Source organism: Camelus ferus, chromosome 23 (assembly GCF_009834535.1).
Source record: "Camelus ferus isolate YT-003-E chromosome 23, BCGSAC_Cfer_1.0, whole genome shotgun sequence".
Taxonomy (NCBI): Eukaryota; Metazoa; Chordata; class Mammalia; order Artiodactyla; family Camelidae; genus Camelus; species Camelus ferus.
The window spans coordinates 16,711,572-16,734,814 of NC_045718.1; the positions used below are offsets into that span (position 1 = coordinate 16,711,572).

Sequence of the window (23,243 nt, forward strand, 5' to 3'; positions counted from 1 at the left end):
CTTGATGCTGGTCACACAGCGGGGCCCTCACTGGCAACTGCTCCTAGGAGGACCTTAAATGGTGGTTCCCAGTGGGTCATCGGTGCAAGGCCCCCAGCACGCTGTCTGCTCTTCCATCACACCTGGGCCAAGGTGGGCTGCCCACATCTCAGTGAAAGAGATCTGGTTTGAAGGTTGCCCAGGCAGAAGGAGAGGAGGGGCACGAAACTCTTAAATACAGTCTCTGGAAAAATACCTATCGCCGAGTTTACCACCCCATTTAATTAACAGGCAGGGCTGGATTAGCCCACCGGGCATCATTAGGAGCTAAGCATGCGTGTTGCCAAGGAGCAAGTCATACATCATTTTAAAAGGCTGCTCGGGGGTCAGCGGGACACCGGCCTGGCTCCGTGCAAAAGTCTCCGGTGGTCCTGGCTGCAGGGACACAGCTGTAAAGAAGCCTTTGTGTGTCTCCTGCAGAGAGAGCCTCAGATGTAATCTATTTACTTTCTCCTCTCAGCAAAAGTCTCCTTTCACCCTGTTGGTTGCTGTTCAGTTGGTGATTGGCACCCTGAATACAAGTGACACGAGAGCAGGTGTGGAAAAACCAGTTGGATGCAGCAGCCTGTTTGTCCCATAAAGGGCCGAACCTCTCTGCTCCTGGCCTCCCGTGACCTCCCGGCACTCAGATCGGGCGGGCGTACCTGTGCGCAGGCACCTGGGTGTGCGGTCACACCTGCACATCCGGCTCAGCCCATCTGCCACCCTGTGGCCTGCAGGCTCCCAGGCAGGACTTCTTGCAGAACTGTTTAGCTGTCTTTATCTTTGGCATCTGTGGAACTCTACCAAAAATACACTCAAGCTCAGCAAGAGGCGAGGCTGCCCTTTGCCCCTAATCAGAGATGGTGTTTGCTCTAAAAATGAAAGCAAAAACCCCCAAAAGCACTCCAGCTCCTCATTCCACTTCTGTCCCTCACTGCCCTGCTGACGTCCTTTCTCTACCAACTATCCAGTCTCCTCCGAGTGTCTCCTCAGGGGCCCCAGGGACAATAGGAGGGGGCCCTGAGCGCTGGGGAGGGGGACCCCACCTGCTTTGTCTCTCCTGCACCCAGAGCAGAGTGACACATGCCTGGAGGAGGCAGGGGCCCCTCCTGAGCTGACCTGAGCCAAGAGGACATCTGGCATCTCTATACTGGCTTTGGATTTTGTGGGCTTGTTGCCGTTTGTTAAATTCCCTTAAACCCAACTGTCCACAGTGGTGTTTTTTTTTTTTTTTTAATTGAAGTATAGTCAGTTTACAATATTGTGTCAGCTTCTGGTGTACAGCATAATGTTTCAGTCATATATGTACACACATATTTTCCTTTTCATATTCTTTTTCATTAAAGGTTACTACAAGATGTTGAATATAGTTCCCTGTGCTATACAGAAGAAACTTGTTTATTTATTTTGTATATAAGTAGTTAGTATCTGCAATTCTTGAACTCCCAATTTATCCCTTCCCATCCCTTTTCCCCCCTGGTAACCATAAGTTTGTTTTCTATGTCTGTGAGTCTGTTTCTGTTCTGTAAATAAGTTCATTTGTGTTAGTTTTTGAGGTTCCACATATAAGTGATATCACATGGTATTTTTCTTTCTCTTTCTGGCTTACTTCACTTAGACTGACGATCTCCAGGTCCATCCATGTTGTAGCAAATGACATTATTTTATTCTTTTTATGGCTGAATAGTATTCCATTGTATAAATAGACCACAGTCATCTGTTGATGGACACTTAGGTTGTTTACATATCTTGGCTGTTGTAAATAGTGCTGCTTATAGTGTTTTAAAATATGTTTTCTTAAGGTGCTCTGGCAATGGGATTTATTTTTTTCTTGTGGTGACAATCCATATTGAAATATATATAGTTTGAATATATAGAGATATTCCTTTCATACACTTGTTCCTTTTACATAAGTCTTTGGATATAACTGGCTGTCCTTTAAAATTGTACTTGACCCATGGTAGGCCCTCAGTAAGCACGTGTTGAAGGGGTGCACGCATGCGGACGTGGAAACCTGGCTAGTAATTAGGTAGGTGTGAAAAGACAGGAGACATAACTGTCTTAAAAAGGTTTAGCTCTGTCTCTCTGAGTATGTATGTCCTGATGGGCGCACCTACTTAACTGTCCCTGTTCAAAAAGTGTGTCAGTTCTTTGCACGTCTATTTGCATGGCCTCATCCTCAATACAACCTTTGGATGTGGTGTCAGAGGGTCCAGATGACAAATCTCCTACAGACACTTACATGTGAGGAATGAGGTCCACTTGGCTTTCCCACCCTAGACCCCACCTAATAGCATTTACTTTTACATTTTCCCCAAATCTGTTGCCTCCTACTACTATTGGCCAAGGGGGAATTTTCAGAGATGCTCTATGATTATTGCACGGACAGCCTGCAGACTCGCCCCCTTGTGTCTTCTCCATTTCCAGATCATCATTGTCATCCACAAACTGTACTGCATGAAGCCACAGTATTAAAAGGCCAATAAAATAGGGTGCCTCTCTCTCAGGTACTTGAAGCAACGTTGGCTGGCGTAATGCATATAAAAGCATTGTACCAAAAAATTCAGTCAACCAAAAGATTAATTGAAGTAAAATGAAAACTAGTTTGACTGTTGTAAAAAGACTGAATCAATTTAAAAGTAGAGTTAATTTTAGACAACTGTAGGATTTATAGTTACAACAGAATATGAATGTTATAAATGTTGGAATTATAAATAATATAGTAGAGTGAAAATCGGGGCTGAGGGCAGGTTTGACAGGAGGGAGAATTCTTGCATTGTCCCAGCAGGGAGTCAGTTAACACTCTCTAAAGTTGAAGATGAATTGTTAAAAAAGGACCCAACCCTATTAAATTTGTTTATAATTTTAAACATATATACACATCCACACAAGGCGGAGGGCGGGTGCTTCAGGATATAACTCCCCTAAAAGAGTGAAGTGGCATGAAACAGACCATGTGGGAAGGTGCCCTGGGGTCAGGCCCTGTCCCCTGCCTCACTGGGCACAGGGCGGGCACTGTCTGGCACTTCCCTCACTCCCTGCATCATTCACCTGAACTTGCCATGAACTGTCCTGCCCTCCCTCCCTGCCTCCACCTGCCCGTCCCAAAACATCCAGCCAACACCCTGGGCCTGGCCTGACCGCAGTGCCTTCCTTTTGTTGGTCCTTTCAGCCTAGGGATGGTGGGGTGGTGGTAGGGACAGCTGAATAATGGGCCCGCCTGAGAGGCACACCCACCCACACCTACCCCCGTGGGGCAGGGTTGTGCCTCTGCAGGCCAGCACGGGCGCCCAGCTTCGGCCAGGCCAGCCGAGCAAGTTTGGGAAGACGGTGCACCAGACATGTGCAGCCTGCCTGGAAATGTGACCACCAAGAAGCCAGGCTCAGGGAATTAAAAACCGACCGGTTAGACCCAGGGAGAATTTAAATATCTGCTTTAGCCCCTGAGCAACAACTCAGCTGGACCTTTTGCCTTTCCCTTCAGTACAAAAGGCTGGCTCAAAAGTGCACATGTCACCCCTCCAGCCGTGCCACGTAACACTGATATGTCATTTTGGGAGAGGGTGGGGCCCAGAGTCTTGGGATGGCCTTGTGTCCTCAGTTCATCCAAGGCTCCCCAGCACCACTCTCCCCACCCCGGAGCACTTTCTCCCTTGACCTGCCTGACCTGGGGGCATGCTTTCCATAAAGCCCACCCATCACTGCCCCACCCCCCATTTTATGTGGGGACTGAACTCTGATCCAGACTTGAGCATGTTCAGATGCTTTCCCTCTTGGCTCTTTGCACAAAGACAGCACCCCAGTGCATCCAGTTGCCCACCTCTCCTGTCCACGGGAGGGCTAGCATCTCTGACCCAGGGCATGGGCCTGGCTTCCAGGCCACTCCTGTACCGCTGCATCGACTTTTCCTGTTGGTTTCCTCACTTGTGTCCTGACACTGTCTGTGGTGTGTGTGTGTGTGTGTGTGTGCGCGCGTGTGTGTGTAGTTGGGGCTGTGTAGTGGGAAGGAGCAGTTGTGTGTCTCCAGACCCTCTCAGCTGGGGTGGGGCTGCAGAGTGCCCTCAGGGGTGGCCTGTCCTCTGAAACAAGGAACTACATTATATGATCTTGAGAGGGCTGGGGCTCAGGTCCCTTCCTGGAAACAGAGGTGCAGATGTCCTGAGCTGGATGCCTGAGCCCAGGAGTGGGGAGATTTCCATTCTCTTGCTGCCAGTCTCACTAGTTTAACCAGGAATATGAAAACAGTATAGACTGCGTTGATTTTGGTGATGGCTACAGACCTCCAAGCTTGGCAGATCGGTCTCTCTACCTCCCCTCCCTCCAACACAAACCATCCTCTCATGACCCTGCCTTACTCCCCTGGGCCATCAAAGCCCAGGCTGGAGGGAGGGAGGAGCAGGGGGGAGGAACAGAGGTGAGCAGAAAAGTTGCCTAAGTTTTCTTACTTAATACAATAACTGAGAGATTTGAGGGCTGGCATCACATGCTGCAGCAAGGAAGATAACTTTACTTCCATTTTACAGATGAGGAAATTGAGGCTAAATAGATTTCTTATTTTACTAACATCAGGTCAATTGTTCAGGCATCTCAAACCCAGTTAGAAGCAGGGCTTGCATTCAGACCCTGATCTGTGTCAGATTCTATCCACTCTGAAGTTCCTGATCAAGTGCATTGCCACCTCCACCCTTTCTCAAAGCCCTCTGTCATGCAGGTGAGGGAGGGTCCTTCAAGGCACCACATGGCCTGTCTGAGGACCCGACATACAGCTGCCAAGTGTGGGTGCACACTTTGGTGCTGGGAGCTCGTGTCCATTCGGGCTGCTGTCTCGCCATCCTTATCTCTCCACCAGATGGGCAGTTGGCTCTGTTTTGGTGTCGTAGGGAGCAGAGTTGCAGAGCCTGGGCCTCTGAGCAGGGGAGGCTGAGAGCCCACTACTGGTGGCACTTGACCTTGGCTGAAGAGCTGGCCTCTCTGATGCTCGGTGCAAGCCCCTCTGGCTGCTGCCTGAGTAGTTCACGGTCTCCCAGATGTGGCATCCCAGAGATGAAGGGGCTGTGGATGGAGAACCAGTCCAGAGCGGGTAGACTGTACCGGTGAGTTCTGACGCTCCCAGGTGGAGTGGCTTGGCTGAGCTGGGACTCGAGCTGCGAACTGGCAGCTCGCAGGCCTGTGGGAGGGGCTCTGTTGCTGTTACCTGCTAGGGCAGAGGAAAAAGCGCTCTTTGCCCGAATCCCTTTGACCCATGCTCTCTTCTGGCCTTTGGCCACCCATCCCCCATCCCTGATGAAGCCCTGGCCTCAGGTGCAGTGCAGGGGAGGGAGGGCCAGACCACGATCAAGTGGAGGGGACGGTTTCCCAGAAAACAGGGCTATTGAGACACAACCAAGTGTGAAGGATTTCCACTCCCAATTCTGCCACTCACTGGCTGTGAGGCTCTTAACAAGCCTCAATGTCTCCGAGCCTCAGTTTCCTCATCTCTAAAATAGGAGCAGAACAATGGAGCTGGAAACGTACATCCACATGAAGACCTGCACACAGGTGTTTTTATAGCAGCTTCACCCGTAATTGGGAACCCTTGGAAGCAACCAAGATGTCCTTCATAGGTAAATGGATACATAAACCGTGGTCCATCCAGACAGTGGCATATTCTTCAGAACTAAAAAGAAATGAGCTATCAAGTCATGGAAACACACGGAGGTACCTTAAATGCATATTACTCAGTGAGAGAAGCCAATCTGAAAAGGCTATGCCGTGCGTCATTTCAACTATGGGACATTCTGGTGAAGGCAAAACTATGGAGACAGCAAAAAGATCATTGATTACCAAAGATTAGTGGGGAGGAAGGGATGGACAGGAAGAGCACAGAGGTACTTAGAGCAGTGAAACTGCTCTGTGTGACACTTCAATGGTGGGCACATGTCATTAGACATTTGTGCAAACGCACAGAATGTACAACACCAAGAGTGAACCCTAATGTAAGTGATGGACTTTGGGTGACAGAGACACGTCAGTGTAGGTTCATCAGGTGTAACAAATGTCCACTCTGGTCGGGGGTGTTGCTAATGGGGTGGCTGTGCATGTGGGGGACAGAGAGTATGCATATGGGAACTCTTTGTATCCTTCTGCTCAGTTTGGCTGTGAACCTAAAACTGCTCTAAAACATAAAGCGTATTTTTTTAAAGTAGGGATAGAAATGCATATCACAGAGGCATAGTATTGATTGTGTGAAATCATATTTATAAAGTGTCTGACACACTGTAAGTAGTGAATAATGGTACCTGTTGTCATCACAATGTGGGTACAAGATTTTTCTCTGTTCCTTTTTTGTGGTATTTTTTTATTAGTAAAGAATATTCATTGTAACAGCCTAGAAACTATAAAGAAAATAAAAATACTAGAAATCTTATCACTCAGAACAAGCATGTTACCTTCCTTGCAGGTTTCTCTCTATGTGTAATGTGTATGTAGGTGTGTGTATATTTTTATATACAAGGACCATAAAACACAATCTTTTTCTCTTTCAATGATATGCTTGTGGACATCTTTCCAAGTTGACCAATATTAATCTACATCATCTTATGTAATGGCTAAATCGTTTTAAAATGTAACTCTAACTGGCCCCCTACTGCAGGTGAATATGGGGCATTTCTAGCATCTTGTTGCCATAAACAACTGTGTAGTAAACCTTTCAGTGGAGACATATTTATATACAAATAAATATGCACTGAGGATAAATCCCTGCAGGAATCTGGTACCACCAATAAGGCAAGAACCGTCTTGCTTACCACAACCTCCGTAATACTGGAAGTGATCAATTTTGGTTAACAATTTTCTTTTCTGAACCTAGAGCAAGATTTTTGAAGTTCACATATTGGAGGGGGTGGGTGGGAAGGCAGGGAGGAGAGGCGTCCCGGGCGGGCAGTGGAGACTCTCCGAGGTGGGGGAGGGTGGCCCTTCACCAGGCTCCCTGTCCACCTGGCGCCTGACCTCTGCAGGGAGCTGAGACCTGGGGCTTCTCTTGCTCAGACTGAGGAGAGGGGTTCAATGGGGGTCTGAGGATGCATCAGGGACTCTTGTATCAGGACTCAGTGGAGTCTGAAGGAAGGTCACTGAACACTGATGGGATGTGCCCAGGCAGGCTTCTGGGATGAGGATGCCAGATGCTGTGACCACTGGAGAGATGGACCTGGATTTTAGCCGGTTAACAAGAATAGCTAATATTTATTGATGTCTTAGTCTGTATCAGATGTGTATTATTATTTTTATAATTATCTAGTTGGATTCTCCTAGCAACCCTGTGAGGCAGGTCCTGCCATCATCTCTTTTTAGCAGAGGAAGGTGAGGCAGGCTGGCTTTAGGACTCCAGCCTAGGGTCAGGTCAGCACTCACACCTTGGTCGCTCCCCCTCGGCAAAAGACAGAAGACCATTCATTCATTCCTTTCTCTGTTCACTCAACCAATTCATACCAACCTGGTCCTCTCAAACCCCGAGCAGGGCCCAGAGCAAAGGACTGGGAAAGGGTGGACTTCAGGAACCGCAGCCCTGGGGACTTGGAGGAGGGGTGTGTGGTCACAGCAGGAACCAGACAGACTCAGGTCTGAGGGGAAATCTTGGAGCCACATGGAGAGAGGTGTTCCTGGTGGGGGGAGCAGGCAGAGTCAAGGCTGCAGAGCGCAGTGGGGCTGTAGGTGGTGGAGCAGGGCTGGGCCAGCCTGGGACAGACAGGACACAGAGAGACTTCTGCCTGGTCTCTGAGTGGGCACAGCTGGTCCTGAGTGGAGAGACCTCAGCACAAGAATGAGGGACTCTTCTTTTAACAAGTAAAGAGCAAAAAAATGTTTAATGAGTCAATAGATGAATGAATGAAAAAAACATATTTTGACATAGTAGGAAAAAACATTGCATTGATTTCCCAGATACTTGCTGAGTTCCTGTTTACATACTTTAAAAAACTGCCCTCGAAATTTCCCTTCAAGATAAAGCGGACATTTTAATATTGAATGTTTAAAGTGACAGTTGTTCAAAGGAAACTGGCTAAAGAGAAAGCTTTTAAAAAGAGATGCTTGGGGGCGCTTCTCTGTTGTTCCACAATTTTGTAGAGAGAACATATTTCTATATTAAAAAATACAACTGGAGACAGAAGTTTCTACTTCTCTTTAAAAAATATACTGATTGATGATTTTTAAAAATGTATTTGAACCATTTATGGAATGAGGGACTCTTGAAGAACTGAGAAGGCAGCTAAGATAGGGACCCCAAGACTGAGGACTGTCCCCACTGACTTGCTCATAAAGACTTTACTCCTGCTTTTTAAAAACTTTTCTAACATTATAATTTTCCAATGCATTTTTTTTTTTTGGTGGTGGTGGTGGTAGTGGATTTTGTTCGTTTGTTTTTTCAAATTTTGCTGTATCGCCTAAGAACAAAATTATTTTAAAACTAAAAGCTATTTGTGTGCTTGTTTGGGAAATGATAGCCAGGGGAAGGTTGGAGAGACTACAGATGAACCTCCAGGAGCTCGGTGGGATGGGAAGGAATCCGCAGGGCAGGCTAGGGGTGGGGAACACTGACTGGGGGCCTCCAGGTCCCAGGCCTTCTGTGTGGCGCTTTCCATCATGAACCCCATTTAATCCTCATGACAGCCCAATGGACTGGCTATTATTCCCATTTAGAGTCGAGGAAATTAATGATCAGAGAAGCTCAATAACTTACCCAAGGTCATGGGCCCGGGTAGAGGCCTGGCCTTGCCCCAAGTCCATTCTCTTCCCATCACACCGCAGTACAGGCCAGGTCCCTGAAGGAGGAAGGGGGACGGTGGTCAGATTTGTTCTGAAACTGACCTTGTCCAAGAAGGCCTGGGGTGTCCAGCGAGTGGATGCAGGGCTCCTGGATTCAGAGGCTGTCATGTTTCCCTTTGGGCCTCAGAAGTGGCTTTGGCCATGCAGGGTGAGAAGCGGTGCTTCACTGACCTGGGAGTGACCGCTAGGGAGGCCGGTGGGCTCGCTGGAACCCACCCTCTGTACCCTGGGAGCCTGCCTCATCTGTGCCCCATGTCCTGGCTCCGGCTGGGGGAGGGGGAGCATCAAGGGGGGAGCTCTGCACTGTCTCAGGGTCTTACACACAACCCTGGGGTGAAGGTCCTTAAGGGTCCCTTATCAATGGAATGTCCCTGGTTCAGAAAAATTAGGCTCTTTGTGTGCCTCTGTGTGTGTGTGTGTGTGTGTGTACACATTTGGCAACTGGGGTGGGGCAGGGACTAACTTGGCAGCCCTGGGTATTACAGAGGTGGTTTGCAGCTTCTGTATTTTGGAAAACAGTCTCCTAGCACACATAGTTCCATCTGCTGGGCTCATCCTCCTCTGGGTTGAAATGGAAGGAAGATGGCCTCTCTGGGTATAGGTTGCCATGACCTTTGAGCCTGACCCCCTTGTTCAAGACGGTACCTTCGGTGGTGACCTTCAGGGCCCGAGACAGCCAAGAGCAGGGCTGGTGGAGTTAGGCAGGTGGTCCTGGCCTCAGCTCAGCACTCCCTGGCCTTCTTCCTCTTCCAGTCTGCTGCTGCTCCCTGGAGATCAGATTGTGTGCCCTCACCAAAAAAAAAAAATGTTATGTTAGAAGTCTTAACCCCCGGGATGTCAGAATGTGACCTTATTTGGAAATAAGGTAATTGCAGGTGCAATGCTTTAAGAAGAGCTCACACTAAGGTAGGATGGTCCCCTAATCCAGTATGACTGGTGACATGTGTAGATAGACGGCCATGTGAAGACACAGGCACACAGGGAGGAGGCCATGTAAAGATGGGGGCAGAGACTGGATTTCTGCGGCTGGGAGCCGAGGAACACCAAAGATAGCAGCAAGCCATCAGAAGCTGGGAAGAGGCAAAGAAGGATTCTCCCCTGCAGACTCCAAGGGAGCATGGCCCTGCCCACAACTCGATTTCTGACTTCTGGCCTCAAGAACTGGGAGACGATCAATTTCAGTTTTAAGCCACCTAGTTCGTGGTGCCTTGTTATAGCAGCTAGGAAACCAGTAGGGTCCGGGTCAGGGGGTGGCCCCTAGGAGCCGTCTCTCTATCCTGATCCACTGTTCCCTCCTCGGAGCAGGGCCCCTCTGTGGCTGTGTCCCCATCCTTCCTCCTAAAGTGGTCCCCTTCTATTTCCATAGACCTCTCTTCCCAAACCTGGAAGCACATTTATTTTCCTTAAAATGTCCCTGGGGATGGGGACGGGCCTGTAGCTGCAAGGGAAGCATGCAGAAGGGAAGGGGTCATTCTCCTGGGTAGATGACAACGCTGATATCAAGAAATGTCAGTTCTTCCTGAGCCACTGCGGTTAGAGCCTAGGGGTGTTGCCCCTCAGACTTTTGCTGCCTCTTGTTGGGGAGATCTTCAACCTGTCTATTCTTCAGTGTCAGACCTCTGTGCCTCCTCTCGGCCCCTGCGATGAGAGAGAAAGTCTGATCCATTCTTCAGGCTCCCCACAGCCCCCTCCACCAGGAAGCCTTCCCGGCGGCCATGGCTGGCAGGTGTCTCTGCCCTCTGAGCAGCCTTCCTGGATCGGTGCCGCAGTCAGCCCCGGCTTTGTGCCGTCCTCCCACTCGTTAGTTATCCTTTCACATGCGTGTCCTGTCTGCCCAGCTCGCCTGACTTCCCCAGCGACCCTGTCTTATTCATCCCCACCCTCAGGCAAGCCCAGGCACGGGGAAATCCATGCTCAAGGCATTGAAGTTGTTGCTGAAGACGAGCCTGGCTGTCCAGGGAAGGCGGAGCCCTTCCCAGGGGCCTGTGTGGCCCTGCGCCACCCAAGTCCCTCTCTCTTTCTTCATCCAGATTGAGCACCAGCCAAGGGCTGCGGAGGACCGTGATACCAGAGGCAGGCGTTGGCTTGGCAGCGTCTCGGGATGAGCTATCTTGTGGGAAAGACGGCCTGTGGGAGTTGAACCACTGGGTCCCGGTGGAATACAGCTCTGCCTTTGGAACCTCATGGGTATCCCCACTCAGAGCACTGAAAAAGATCAGACTTACATCTCTCACCGCAGGGGCCGAGAGGAGGCACGGAGGTCTGACACTGAAGTCCGTACTCAGAGCTAGTAAGCCTGCAGGCTACCTACCGGCTGGGGCTGGTGGGGCTTGCTTCTGTGTGTGGAGAAAGGCACGGGGGCTCTGACTTCATCTCTTCTGGCCTAAAAGCCCTGGGCTTAGCATTTCCAGGGGCCAGGAAATATCAAGACGTGCTTTGGTGGTTTTGCTGCAGTCTGTGATTACTCGGTCTGATGGGACAGTCGTTGGTACTCCAATGTGCTTTTTATAAAATCCCGAACCACTCCTCTTGGAGTCTTCTGTTCCCTGGCTCTGCCTAGCTCAGCATCAGGCCTGTGGAAAAAAAAAATCTGAGGTTTTGGTGCTGTTTTCAGGGTGTGTGTGTGGGTGTGTGTGTCAGAGAGAGACAGACAGACAGTAATTGAGAGATTCAGATGCGCAGATGGACACAGCATGCCTGTGTTGGCAGGACAAGGAGTTGAAGGAGCGGTCCTTCCTCCCCTTCCTTGTTTCCACTCCTTGGCACCCCTGGAGCATTCTTCTTCGCTCAGAGAGCAGGCCAGGAGCTGCACAGGTGCATCCCAGGGGCGGAGCCGGGAACAACGCTTCTTTGTGTGGTCTCTGGCCTCGGTGCTCCCTTATCAAAGCCCTGGCATTTCTGGGCATTGCAAGCAGGAGAAATTTGGCTTGCACACCCCTCCACCCCGTGCCCTTAACCCCACCAGGGGTGAGGCCAGCCTCGTGCTGGGCAGAGATCTCCCACAGCGGGGTCTAGGCATGCATGTGGGCGCTGGCATCCCATCTCCTGGTGAGAGTCCAGCTTCTCGGGAGGAGAGTCAGAAACCCTAGACAAGAGGGGGTGTCAGCGGGCCTCACCTGCGGGCATGAGGAAGGTGAGCGGTAGGGCTTCTAAATGCCATCCCAGAAGGGTGGGCAGGAAACTCAGACCATCGAGTCAGAAGGCTGCAGGGTTCTGGAATCTCTTTGTGTCCCCGCATTGGCCTGGTGCCCTCCTGCAGACATTGATGGCAAAACCTGTAGGAGGAATGTGTTTCAGGTGCTCACCTTTGGGGATGCAGCGGAAGGGGGCAGCTGGGGAGAGTGGGGATCTCATTCCCAAACTCCCCGAAAAAGTAGGGAGAAAACCCAACCTTATTGCCACCCCAAGATAGAGTGTCCTACAGCAGCTTTAAAAAGACCATCCAGGGAGGAGGGTAGAGCTCAGTGGTAGAATGTGTGCCTAGCAAGCATGAGGTCCTGGGTTCAATCCCCAGCACCGCCATTAAAATAAATAAATAAATAGCCTAATTACCCCCCCCACCTTCAACCTCATCTCTCTTCTGCCATGGAGGCTCCAGAGAGAGCTACTGAGGAAGCTGGAAGCTGCTGGCAGCCTTGGCTCTTTCACTGTGCTGTGTGTCATTGGGCACCTCTCCTTACCTCTCTGAGCCTTAGTTTCTCCAACTCAAGGCTCTTTTCAACTCTAGTCGCTAAGTCTTCCTTCCACAGAAGTGACCACTGTCTGTGACACAGCTGTGTGCTTCCCCCCAGCACCTAGCATGGGATGTTGTCTGTAGACTACTTGGGCCCAGTTAGACACCCCACCCCGATATTTCTAGAAGGGGCAGGGTCGGAGGCAGGTGACAGCCATTCCTGTTGATGACAACGCCTTTGTCCCTGGAGGCACTTTCAATTTGTTCAGACCTCTTCTCCCTTATAACCATGAGCATCCTTGTGCACCAGGCCGGGCGGTTATTACCTGAACGTTACAGGCTGCAGAGCAAGGCCCAGAAAGGCGAAGTCCTTGCCCGGGGATCCACGGCCCCTAGTGATGAACATAAATTGGTAGAAAGAGCACCAGCCTGAAACCAGATGATCTGACCTTGAGGAAGCCACCAACGTCCCTAGGCCCCAGTGTCCTGTCTGTAAAGTGGCAGTAATAAAGATTGCAGGGTCACACAAAATCACGGAAGTGGAAACAGTTTGCAAACTGTAAAGCACCCGTGAACCGTCACCATCGGTGCTGGCGCTCGGTGTCGTTCTCACGGTGTTCTTCCGGCTCCGCTTCTTGCCCACGTGCTCTTCCCTCCGGGAGCTGGCATCTCTCTGGGACTCCTGTCTGGCCCCTAATCCCGCTGCTGTTCTCTCCCTCCAGACTGCAGATTCACCTGCCACCCGGAGTGCCGCAGCCTGATCCAACTGGACTGCAGTCAGCAGGAAGGCGCCGCCCGGGACAGACCCTCTCCAGAAGGCACCCTCACTCCGACCTTCAGCCAGGTAGGCAGCGAGGCTTGAGGACCAGGCTGGGGGCAGCTTCTGCAGGTGCCTGGGCTGCTCCCCCCACCCCTCCCAGGAGCTCTGGTGAGCAGCAGGCCTCGTGAGCGTTCCACCCTGCTGGATGCTGGGGACCCTTTCTGGCCAGATGGGGTCCCCAGCACACACTCTGATCCTGCACCCCGTTCCAATGTTGGGGGGATTTTCCCACACCATGAAAGCAATTCCCTGTCACCCCCTGGGTGTCCTACAATTCAACTCAGTTCTGGCACTCTCCTCCCCCACCCCCGCCCCACCACTTCAGACACCAATCCCAAGGCCATGTTGTCACCTGTGCTTCTGACCAACTGGCTGTAGATCAGAGGTTTCCACAACTCCCTCCTAGTGTTCAATTAATTTGTTAGAGCAGCTCACAGAACTCAAAAAAACCTTTTACCTGCTAGATTATCAGTTTATTATAAAAGGGCGTAACTCAGAAACAGTCGGATGAAGGAGATGCACAGGGCAGGACATGGGGAAGCAGCACACAGTCTCCATGCTCCCTCCAGGTGCGCCACTCTCCCAGCACCTCCACCTGTTCACCAACCCAGAAGCTCCCCGACCCCACCCTTCTGGGTTTTATGGAGGCTTCATTACACAGACATGATTGATTAAATCATTGGCCAATGGCGACTGCTTCCCCCTCCAGCCCCTCTCCCCTCCCCAGAGGTCAGGGGGTGGGACTGTAAGTTCCAGTCCTCTAACAATCCTTGGTTGGTTCTCCTGGCAACTGGCCTGCATCCTTAGGTGGGGTTCAAAAGTCATTAACATAACAAGAAGCTCTTTTGTTGCTTTCATCACTTTGGAAGTTCCAAGAGTTTTAGGAGCTCTCTGCCAGAAATGGAGACAGAAGCCAAATATGTATTTATTATACATCACAGGATCACACACCCATTTTCAAGGGACTGGGGGAATGGAACAGAAACGGTGACACAGAGAAGTCTGTAGCTATTGAGAAGTGCCCTGTGGTTCACCCCAAGCACAAAGCCTGCTGTGACCTAGGGCTCCAGCCATAGATGTGGGTATGCAGAGGGGCCAGGGTCCCAGAGAAAGATCCTGAGGCTCCTCTGAGGCCTTAGAGCCCTGGGGCAGTGGGGATGCTGGGGCTGGCACTTCTCAGGCACATCGTCCTGCCTGCCATGCAGCCAGCCAGACCGGATCAACCTCAGAGGGACTGCACAAATATTTTTCCCTGTATTAAAGGACCAGGAAGTTGATGCCCAAAGCAGCTCTTGGTTCTGGGCTTTGCCAAGGCACTTGAACCAGGATGTGCCTGACCTTTGATGTTGAGGATTTGGGAGGGAGACAGGAGAGCATTGTTTTTAATTCTTGCATTGAGCAAACATTTATTGAATACCTACTATGTGCCAAGCACAGGTAAGAGTGGGGATAATAAATGATACACCCCAGTTCTTGTCCTCAGAGAGCTTACATTCAGGCAGGGGAGGCAGGACACAATCAAATGGTATGTACGGTGATGCAGGTTTCAACAGCGGTATGAATCAGGTGTTTCGAGTATCCAGCGCAATTGTTTTTGTTGGGAGAAATCAGGGAATACTTCTCAGAGGAGATGACATTTGATCTGAGCCTTAATGTATGAGTCGAAGGTTGCTGGTCAAGGAAGTAAGGAGTGTTCCGGGACATCACACACTTACTTACTGAACAAATATGTTGTGAATGTAGACCACGTGCCAGGTCCAGGGATGCCAGGGACTTAGTGACGCAGTCGAGTAGGGGAGCGAGACTGCACAAATAAACTCCGTGTTCCTGGGGGAGAAGTCCCGGCTGCTGTGAGGGACAGCACAGGTGCTGAACGACTGGCTGTTTCCTCAGGAGAATATGGGTGGACCTGGGGAATCTGGGGTCCAGTCCCAAAAATCCCCAGGCAAGCCGTCCACACGCTTTTTCTGGCCATGATGTACTTGCTCCCCAATGTTCAGTCTCCTGATTCACCCATGGGTGCTGCCTGCCTCCCTGCTGCTCCCCAGGCTTTTTCCTCCCCCTGGGAAGACACTACAAGAAAGCTAATATGGAGGGAGGTTGTGGCTCAGTGGTGGAGTGCATGCCTAGCATGCATAAGGTCCTGGGTTCAATCCTCAGCACCTCTACTAAATAAATAAACCTAATTGCCTCCCTCCATTAAAAATTTTTTTTAATTAAAAAAAAAGAAAGCTAATATGATGTATAGTGAATCAGTTCTAAACAATATTTTATTTTTTTAATTCTGTACATCCTCTGAACACTTTGGAATTGTAACTGTTTATAACGTAGCCTGGATGTAACCAGGCCTCTTGGGAGGGCTTTGCCCCATTCTGGGTGAGAAAAGGAAGGGAAACAAATCTGACCCCCAAAGCTCTGGTGAATAATGCAGATTTTTGCTGAAGGTTTTCTTTAGAAGACGAGGAGGGAAGTTATAAAGCACAACACAGAGCAGCATTTCCTAAAGATCTTACTTAAACATCTCTTTATTTCCCCAATTTTCTTTCCCATTGGAAACTTGCAAGTCTCTTCTCTCTGTTCCCCTCAACCGCGCCCATCCCCTATCCTGGAGCCTGCTTCCCTCCCCCCACTACATCCTGGATTTTAACTCTGGGTCTGTATTTCTTCCTCTAGAACAGCAGGTGTCAGATGGGGGGTGATTTTGCACACACACCCCCCACCAGGGGAACATTTGGCAGTTACTGGAGACACTTTGGCTTGTCACAGCCGGGGAGAGGCCACTCACACCTCGTGGGTAGAGGCCAGGGATGCCTTTAAACAGCCTCCAGCGCACTGGAAAGCACCCCCCGAAACAAAGACTCATCTGGCCCAAAATGTGAACAGCACAGAGGCTGAGAAACCCTGCCCTAGCCTGGCTCAGCCTGCTCTCAGGTGCAGTGGGCAGGAGGCCCCAGAGCAGGGCCTGGGGTTCGCTGCTATGCCTTTCTCAGAACGTCAGCAGTCAACAGGTGCTTCCAAGTCTGCGTATTTGGAAGCAGAGTGACTCCCTTGACTCTGTTGGAGAGGTGAGTCAACCTTAGAATCTTCTGGCAAGCTAAATCAGGGCTGTGTCCAGAGCAGAACCATCATGGAAATATAGAAGGAGCCATATGGAAGGAGCGAAGAGTCCCGAGGGGGTGCGGAGCGGCCCCCTGCCGGCAGCCAGCCTGGACGAGGTTTGCTCTGGGCTGGCTGGGTTGGGCTGCTGTGTTTGCCTTGGACAGGCCTGGCTGCATGCTTCAGCACAACTGGGGCAGGACCTAGCCTTCTATCAATAAAACCTGGGCCCGGCTCCAGGCTCACTCGCCTTTTCTAAAAAGCTTGTTTGTGCTGGTTTCCGCCTTGGCTTGGTTTTCTCTTGCATACCAGGATGGAGCTTTCATTCACCTTGACCTGGTCTCCTGGACGGAGCTAACCAAATGTCCAAATGCCGATTTCCGGGGGGATCTGTTGTGGCCAGGGCCCTGGTCGGAGGTCAGTTAGTTCGGGGGCATATGGCTGTCGGGAGGTCTCAGCTAAGTGGCATCTCTCTGCTCTGCTCTTTAAGGAAAAGAAAATCATTGATTTTCCTCCATCCGGAGGACACCACTGTTAGTTAGCAGTTTTATATTTTCTTCCTGTCCATTCATACATTTTTCAAAACACAACTGAGATCATCCTGCAGATACGTGTTTGGCCTCAACCTTTGAAAAGCAGTAATCCCAAGGTTCTGGCTGTCTTCTCTCTGCTGTGCCAGGCGGAGGAAGGGAGGGAGGAAGAAGGGCTCGAGATGGGAGGGGGCAGGGAGGGGCTCAGAGCCCCAGCTGCCCTCCCAGGGTGTGCAGGTCACTCAGGTCTCAGGTGGAGAAACGGAGGCAGGTGACCAGGAGCTGCCTGTGCTTTTGTCAACGGGTGGGTTCGGAGTCTCTCCTTGGAGATCTCTGAGGTCTGTGATGTCTGACTTTTCCCTTGGGCACCCATGCTGACCAAGCAAGTCCCTTTCCAGTCCACCCAGATCCCTTCTTGGGTTTAAGCCTGTTTCCTAGAGGACATGGTTGCCATTGTCTGAAGGTCACAATATATTACCCAAACAGCTGCAGTTCCTTTATTGGGGACATGCCCCAAAGACTTCATGCCTCAGGTTGTCCTAAAGGTTCTCTTATCACCTCTGTCCCTCAGGGGCCCCCCAGTGCCCTCGGGATGAAGTGAGACCTCTGCTGGTTAGGTCCGGTCCTTTCATTGCCTTTGGGGAAGAAGACCCCAAGAAAGGAAGTCCTTGCCCACAACTGCTGGTTCTCATCATTACCCCTGCAGCCCGGGGGGTCCTGGCAGCTCTGTCCCTCTGGCTTTCGGTGCCACTTTTTTGGTGCATGGCAGGCACAGGTGACAAGACAAAAACATAAGCAGTCTTCCTTCCACTCAGATCACTTACAGCCAGGGATTGAATCTTACATCCATCAGGCCCGGATTCCATCCCCTCCTCCTGGCCCTCCAGAATCCAGGAGCAGCATTCTGAAACCAGGCTCCCAGGGCACCCCCTGCAAAGTCCAGCTCCTTCCACAGCAGTCCCCAAACCTCACCCAGGCACTGTCCACACTTAGGATTCCGGCCATATCAATATTCCACCTGTGCTATTATTTACTTCACATTTCTCTTTAAACAGATTTCTTTTATTAAACTTAAACTTATATTGAGGGAAATTTTAAAAACCCTTGAATCACTGTTGATGTACTTAGGATTTTTTCCCTGACACTCATTAAATTAATATTTAATCTCTAAAATTAAAAAAGAAAAGTATGTCTAAGAACTGTGTCCTATTAATTCCACATGTATTCATTGAGCCAGGCACTGTTTCTGAATCCTTTCAGGTGCCCTCAGTAGGAAATGCTGCCTTCAGAGGCTGCTCTCTGCTAGTTCGGTGCCCTGACCACCGGGACATTGGGTCCAGCCCCTGACTAAGGGGCGCTACAAACAGTGGAGAGGGCTGTCGGGTGCTGGGAAGGGAATTCCAACCACCTGCACTGTGACCAAGGTGCTCTTCCCAAGGAGGGATGGATCTGAACCCGAAACAGACTCACGGACAAACAAACTGTGGTTACCAGGGAAGGGAAGAGGGGGAGGGACACATTAGGAGTTGGGGATTTAAAAAAATAATAATCATAAAATTAAAAAAAAGATCTTTTACAAACTCAGATGCCCAACCAATGTAAGGTGTTTGCCTGGCTCTAGGGCAAATCTGCATCTGTGTTTGTTAATAAAGTTTTATTGGAACTCAAAAAAAAAGTAAAATACAAAACAAGGAAGGGATGGATCTATATGTACTCACAGGGGATAGTGTGAAGTGAGACAAGTTACCCAGTGGTACATGCAGGACAAGCCCATTTGTACTTTGTACACGTGTGTGTCTGTGTGTCTGTGCGTGTGTATGTGTGTGTGTGTATAAATGGAGAGCGAGGGCCAGCCACCTGTCAAAAGAGATCTCACTTTGGGAGGTGACAGGGGCGGAGTAAGAGAACTTCTGACTTCTGCTGTTTACTTCGGTGCTGTTTGAATAACCACGTGTTTCTATTGTAGTATTTTTTAAAGGTGATAAATTACTTTCTTAAAGAAAAGAAAGAGCCCTGGCCGGGGTGACAGAAGAGCTAGGTTCTAATTCAGAACCTGTGTAGATGACATTTGTGCCACGTGACCTGAGATAAGTCTCCTGGTTTCTCTGAGCCTCAGATTGCTTCTCTGAGAAATGGGATAGTAGGCAGGGTGGTTGTGCGGCTCCAGTGAGAAGACGTATGTGAAAGGATGACATTCCAGGGCAGTGTCTGGTGCCTCCAAAAGCCTTACTGGATTTTTTTACTTGTTTGTTTTTTGGGGGAGGTAGTTAGGTTGGTTTGTTTATTTACTCACTTACTTATTCTAATGGAGGCACTGGGGATTAAACCCAGGACCTTGTGCATGCTGACTAAGCACTCTACCGCTGAGCTGTACCCTCCCCCCGCCCCCGCCTTACTGGATTTTTTTTATCATGTCACCGTGTGATGGAAACCCTCAGTGACTTCCTGTTAGCGTCAAAATCAGTCTAAATCTGGATTAGCACACAAAACCCTTCATGGTCTGGCTCTGCCTACATGCCACAATACCAGAAAGTTGGGTTACTCTCCTGGATATAAAACCGGGACACTGTGGCTTTGTGGTTTGACGGGCACTTTTTGCTACAAGATTTAGGACTATCCCCTCCTTTGCGACGCAAGTTATTGCTCTACTCTGTCGATAAAAAGACTCAAGACCCTGTCCCCATTCACTAAAGGGACAGACAGCTTCCAGGGTGGATCTGCCTGGTCTGCTGCTGTGTTTTAGCCCCACAGGTCAGGTCACAGCTGCCTTTCTGCCTGCGCCTCCCCACCCCACTCCCAGCCCCCTACTGTCATTCCTTAGCAGGGCCCCTGCTGGAATCACCTCCTTCAGCCCCTGCAGCCGCTGAGCAGTGACTCAGCTGGCGTGGAGAGCTGAGTTTCCTGGCTCCCAGCCCAGTGCTCCCTCCTGCAGCCACCCCACTGTCTCCCTACCCCAGGCTCTGCCTTTCCAGAACCGTTCAAAAGAGCTAAGGGCCAGTGATCAGTCCTGCCCCAGCCCTCAGCCCCATGCCATGTGCTGAACCCAAAACTACCACACGGGGGAGCCAGGGAGCCAGAAGGGAGGAGCCTGGGGAACCCCGTCTATCCCTGCAGAGAGGCCCAGGGCTCCCTAACAACGCTCTTGATAGACACCTGCACATTTCTCCAGGGATTCAGGGTCTTGGGTCCCCTCTGAAATGTTCGATAAAGGTTTATCGAACTGAATTGTGATTGATAACAACAGTAGCTAACATTTGTTGAGGCACACCATGTGTTCATCGGTTATTGAAAGAGGGGTGTTGAAATCTCCAACTGTAACTGTGGGTTTGCCTATTTCTGTGTACCGTTCTATCTTCCTGTGTTTTAAACTCCATTATTGAGTGCATAAACATTTAAGCTCATTATGTCCTCGTGATTAATTGACCCTTTATTATTATGAAATAACTTTCCTCATCCCTGGCAATGTTCCTTGGTCTAAAATCTGCTTTTATGTTAATATAGCCATTCCAGCTTTCTTTTGATTACCATTAACGTGATATTCCTGAATCCATCCTTTTACGTTTAAGCTATTTGTGTCTTTATATTTAAAGGTCATTTCTGATAGACAGCAAATAGTTGGACCTTTTTTCTTAAATCCAATTGGATCATCTCTGCCCCTTAACTGGGTTATTTAGCTCATTTGCCTTTAATGTAATTATTGATATAATTAGATTTTAAGCCTCTCATCTTGCTATTTGTTTTCTATTTGGCCTATCTGTTCTTTGTTTCCTTCTTCTTTTCTTCCTTCTTTCGGATTAATTGAATATATTTTATGATTCCATCTTACCTCATTTGTTGCCAGCCCAACCACATGTGCCAAAGGAGCCCATCCCTAGCCGCCCTGCTCCACTCTGGCTGTATCTGGACAGTTGCTCCACCCTCCACAGATTTCCCTCCACACTCTAGAAGCCAGCAGTGCTGGCCAAAGCTCTCATACTGAACAGCTGCCTCTAACAGGAGCTGTCCTAAGGCCTATCTGACCATCTCAGTCCAACCCAGGAAAGCTCAATTCTGATCAGAGAGGGAAGACTTCCCAACCAGGAGGCACTTAATATCCTGGCTCCAAGTAGGGACAGAGATCTAATACTTATTTCTCTAAAAATCCTTAAGCACTGGAGCCATTTCTCTGTGCTCCTCACAGCTCCACCCCCTTCTTCTTTCCTAGAAGCAGTGGGCTGCCTGAGATCACTTCTGCCTGGGCGAGGTGGTCGTGAGGCTCTGAGAAGGCAACGTGGCTCTTTTTCTATGTGTACTAGTCCAGGAGGTGTTCACGTCTCATGTCTGAACCGTATCGCCCTGGCTATTGGAGGCCTGGCCTTGCCAGGAGAGGGCCATGTGAGGGATGGAGTTGTTGATCAGAAACCTTTTTGTGATTCTCTAGGCCCCCGAAAGGGGGACAATTAGAAGGCAGACTTCCTGGGCCTGACTCAGACCCAGCAGGAGCTCTGCAGGGCCTCCGCTTCTTGGTATGGGCTGATTTACCTGCCTTTGGTGTTCGTGTCAGGGCCCTATCGAAGCTGTTAGCCTGGCAGCCAAGTGAGAGAAGTGTGAAGTGGGCTAGAAGCCCCGAGAAAGTGAGTCTCCTGTGAGTCAGCCTAAATAGTGTGCAGCCGTGTACCTCTTACAACAGGAGGTCGTCTGGGGAGAAACTGAGCTCTCTGCTGTGCACAGTGGTTTAATGCTGTTAAATGCTGCTCTCAGGATGGAGGGGAGCATTTTTAAGATTCACCCCAGAGAGCATATCTGGGAAAGGCTTCTGAGAGGCACAGGGGAAGGTGTGGGCGGTGTGGTCCTGACTGGTGAACATGTGTCAGGAAGCGGGGAGGCCAGAAGGAGGGTTTTGATGGGCAGAGGAAACAGCAAAAGCAAGACCACGAGAGGGCAGGGCGGCTGCTGGGAATGTGAATCAGATGTGTGCAGCTGGGAGGAGGGCAGCCTGATTGCGGCTGGAGATAAGTCTGAGCTGTTGGCTGGGCAGGTGCTGTGAAGGGCCTTGAAGGATCCATTCCGGAGTTTGGGATGTCAGCCTAGGCACTGGGGAGTCACTGGAGGAAAGACAACTGTGATAGAAAATTGTCAGACACAGAAGCTCTGGGTTTGAATTCTGATTCAACCACTTACTTGCTCTTTGACTGGGCAAATTAGCCACCCTGAGCCTCGGTTTACTCATCCGTACAGTACCTTCTTGCTGGGTTGTGAGGACCAAGTGTGATAATAAAGAGTGTGAGAGCTCAGTAACTCTAATATAATGTCTTATTTCATGTCATGCTACTAGACTGGACATTGTGAGAGTCAGGGACTCTGTCTTCTTCAGGCCTGAATGCGAACATCTTGTCCAGTGCCAGCCATGGAGAAGGTGCTGAGTGATTATTTGTTGAATAAATGAACAAGCAACTAGATCTCAATACTCAGTACTTACTCAATAATTATTGGTTGAAATCTGAATGGAAAGGTTTTATGATAGAACAGCCCTGATCAGATCCTGGTCTAGAAGCGTAACTTTGGCAACCAGGTGGGTGGGGAGGTTGGAGGAGGCAGAGACAGGGAACCAGGGAAACTCCTGGAAGGCTTTGCAATAATCTATGGTAATGGCACTCTCATCAAGATAGGACATGCTGTACACCAGAAACTGACACATTGTAACTGACTATACTTCAAATTAAAAAAGAGAGAAAGCTAGGACGTTCTATCGGAGGGGGAGCAGATGGAGGGTGAGTCAAGGAGTAATCAGCCCAGTTTGGACCTGTTGAGAGTGAGGCTCTAGTGGGTAGGGTTGGGTACCCGTGAGCTGGTGCAGGTATCCATCTGGAGCTCCCCGGGAGAGAGAGAGTTATGAGCCTGGGTCTGGCAGGTGTGGTTGACAGCACTGGCGTAGGTGAGATCTAAGCTCCCAGGGAGAGAATGGGTGGAGGGTGGAGGGCAGTGGGTGATACTGAGAAAACAGCCAGCGGCTGAACCGTGGAAACCCTCACTGAGCCAAAGAGAAGACCGGGTCACAGGCGGACTGAGAGAGTAGTTCCTGACTTGTTTGTGTCGGACTGCGATTTCAGCAGTAAGGCTGTGATGAGAGCAATCAGGGGTCAACGCTCTGTACGTACGACTGCAGAGCGTTCAAGGCTTGGGTTCTGGGTCAGACCGGCTGGGCTGATTCAGCTCCACCGTGAACTAGCACGTCTGACTATGAGCTCGTTACTTACCCTGCCAGAACCTCCTTCTCTCTGTAAAATAGAGACAATAACCATAGCTTCCTCATCCATTTGTAGGG

The 23,243-nt window shown here is 50.1% G+C and overlaps 1 protein-coding gene across 1 annotated transcript in view; it reads left to right on the forward strand.

The window, feature by feature from the left end:
* RASSF5 (Ras association domain family member 5) overlaps positions 1 to 23,243 on the forward strand; it is a 69,013-nt gene that overhangs the window by 12,619 nt on the left and 33,151 nt on the right. The window contains exon 2 of the mRNA XM_032467058.1: positions 13,216 to 13,337. Within this exon, the coding sequence (XP_032322949.1) occupies positions 13,216 to 13,337 (122 nt within the window). The remainder of the gene's footprint in view (positions 1 to 13,215; positions 13,338 to 23,243) is intronic.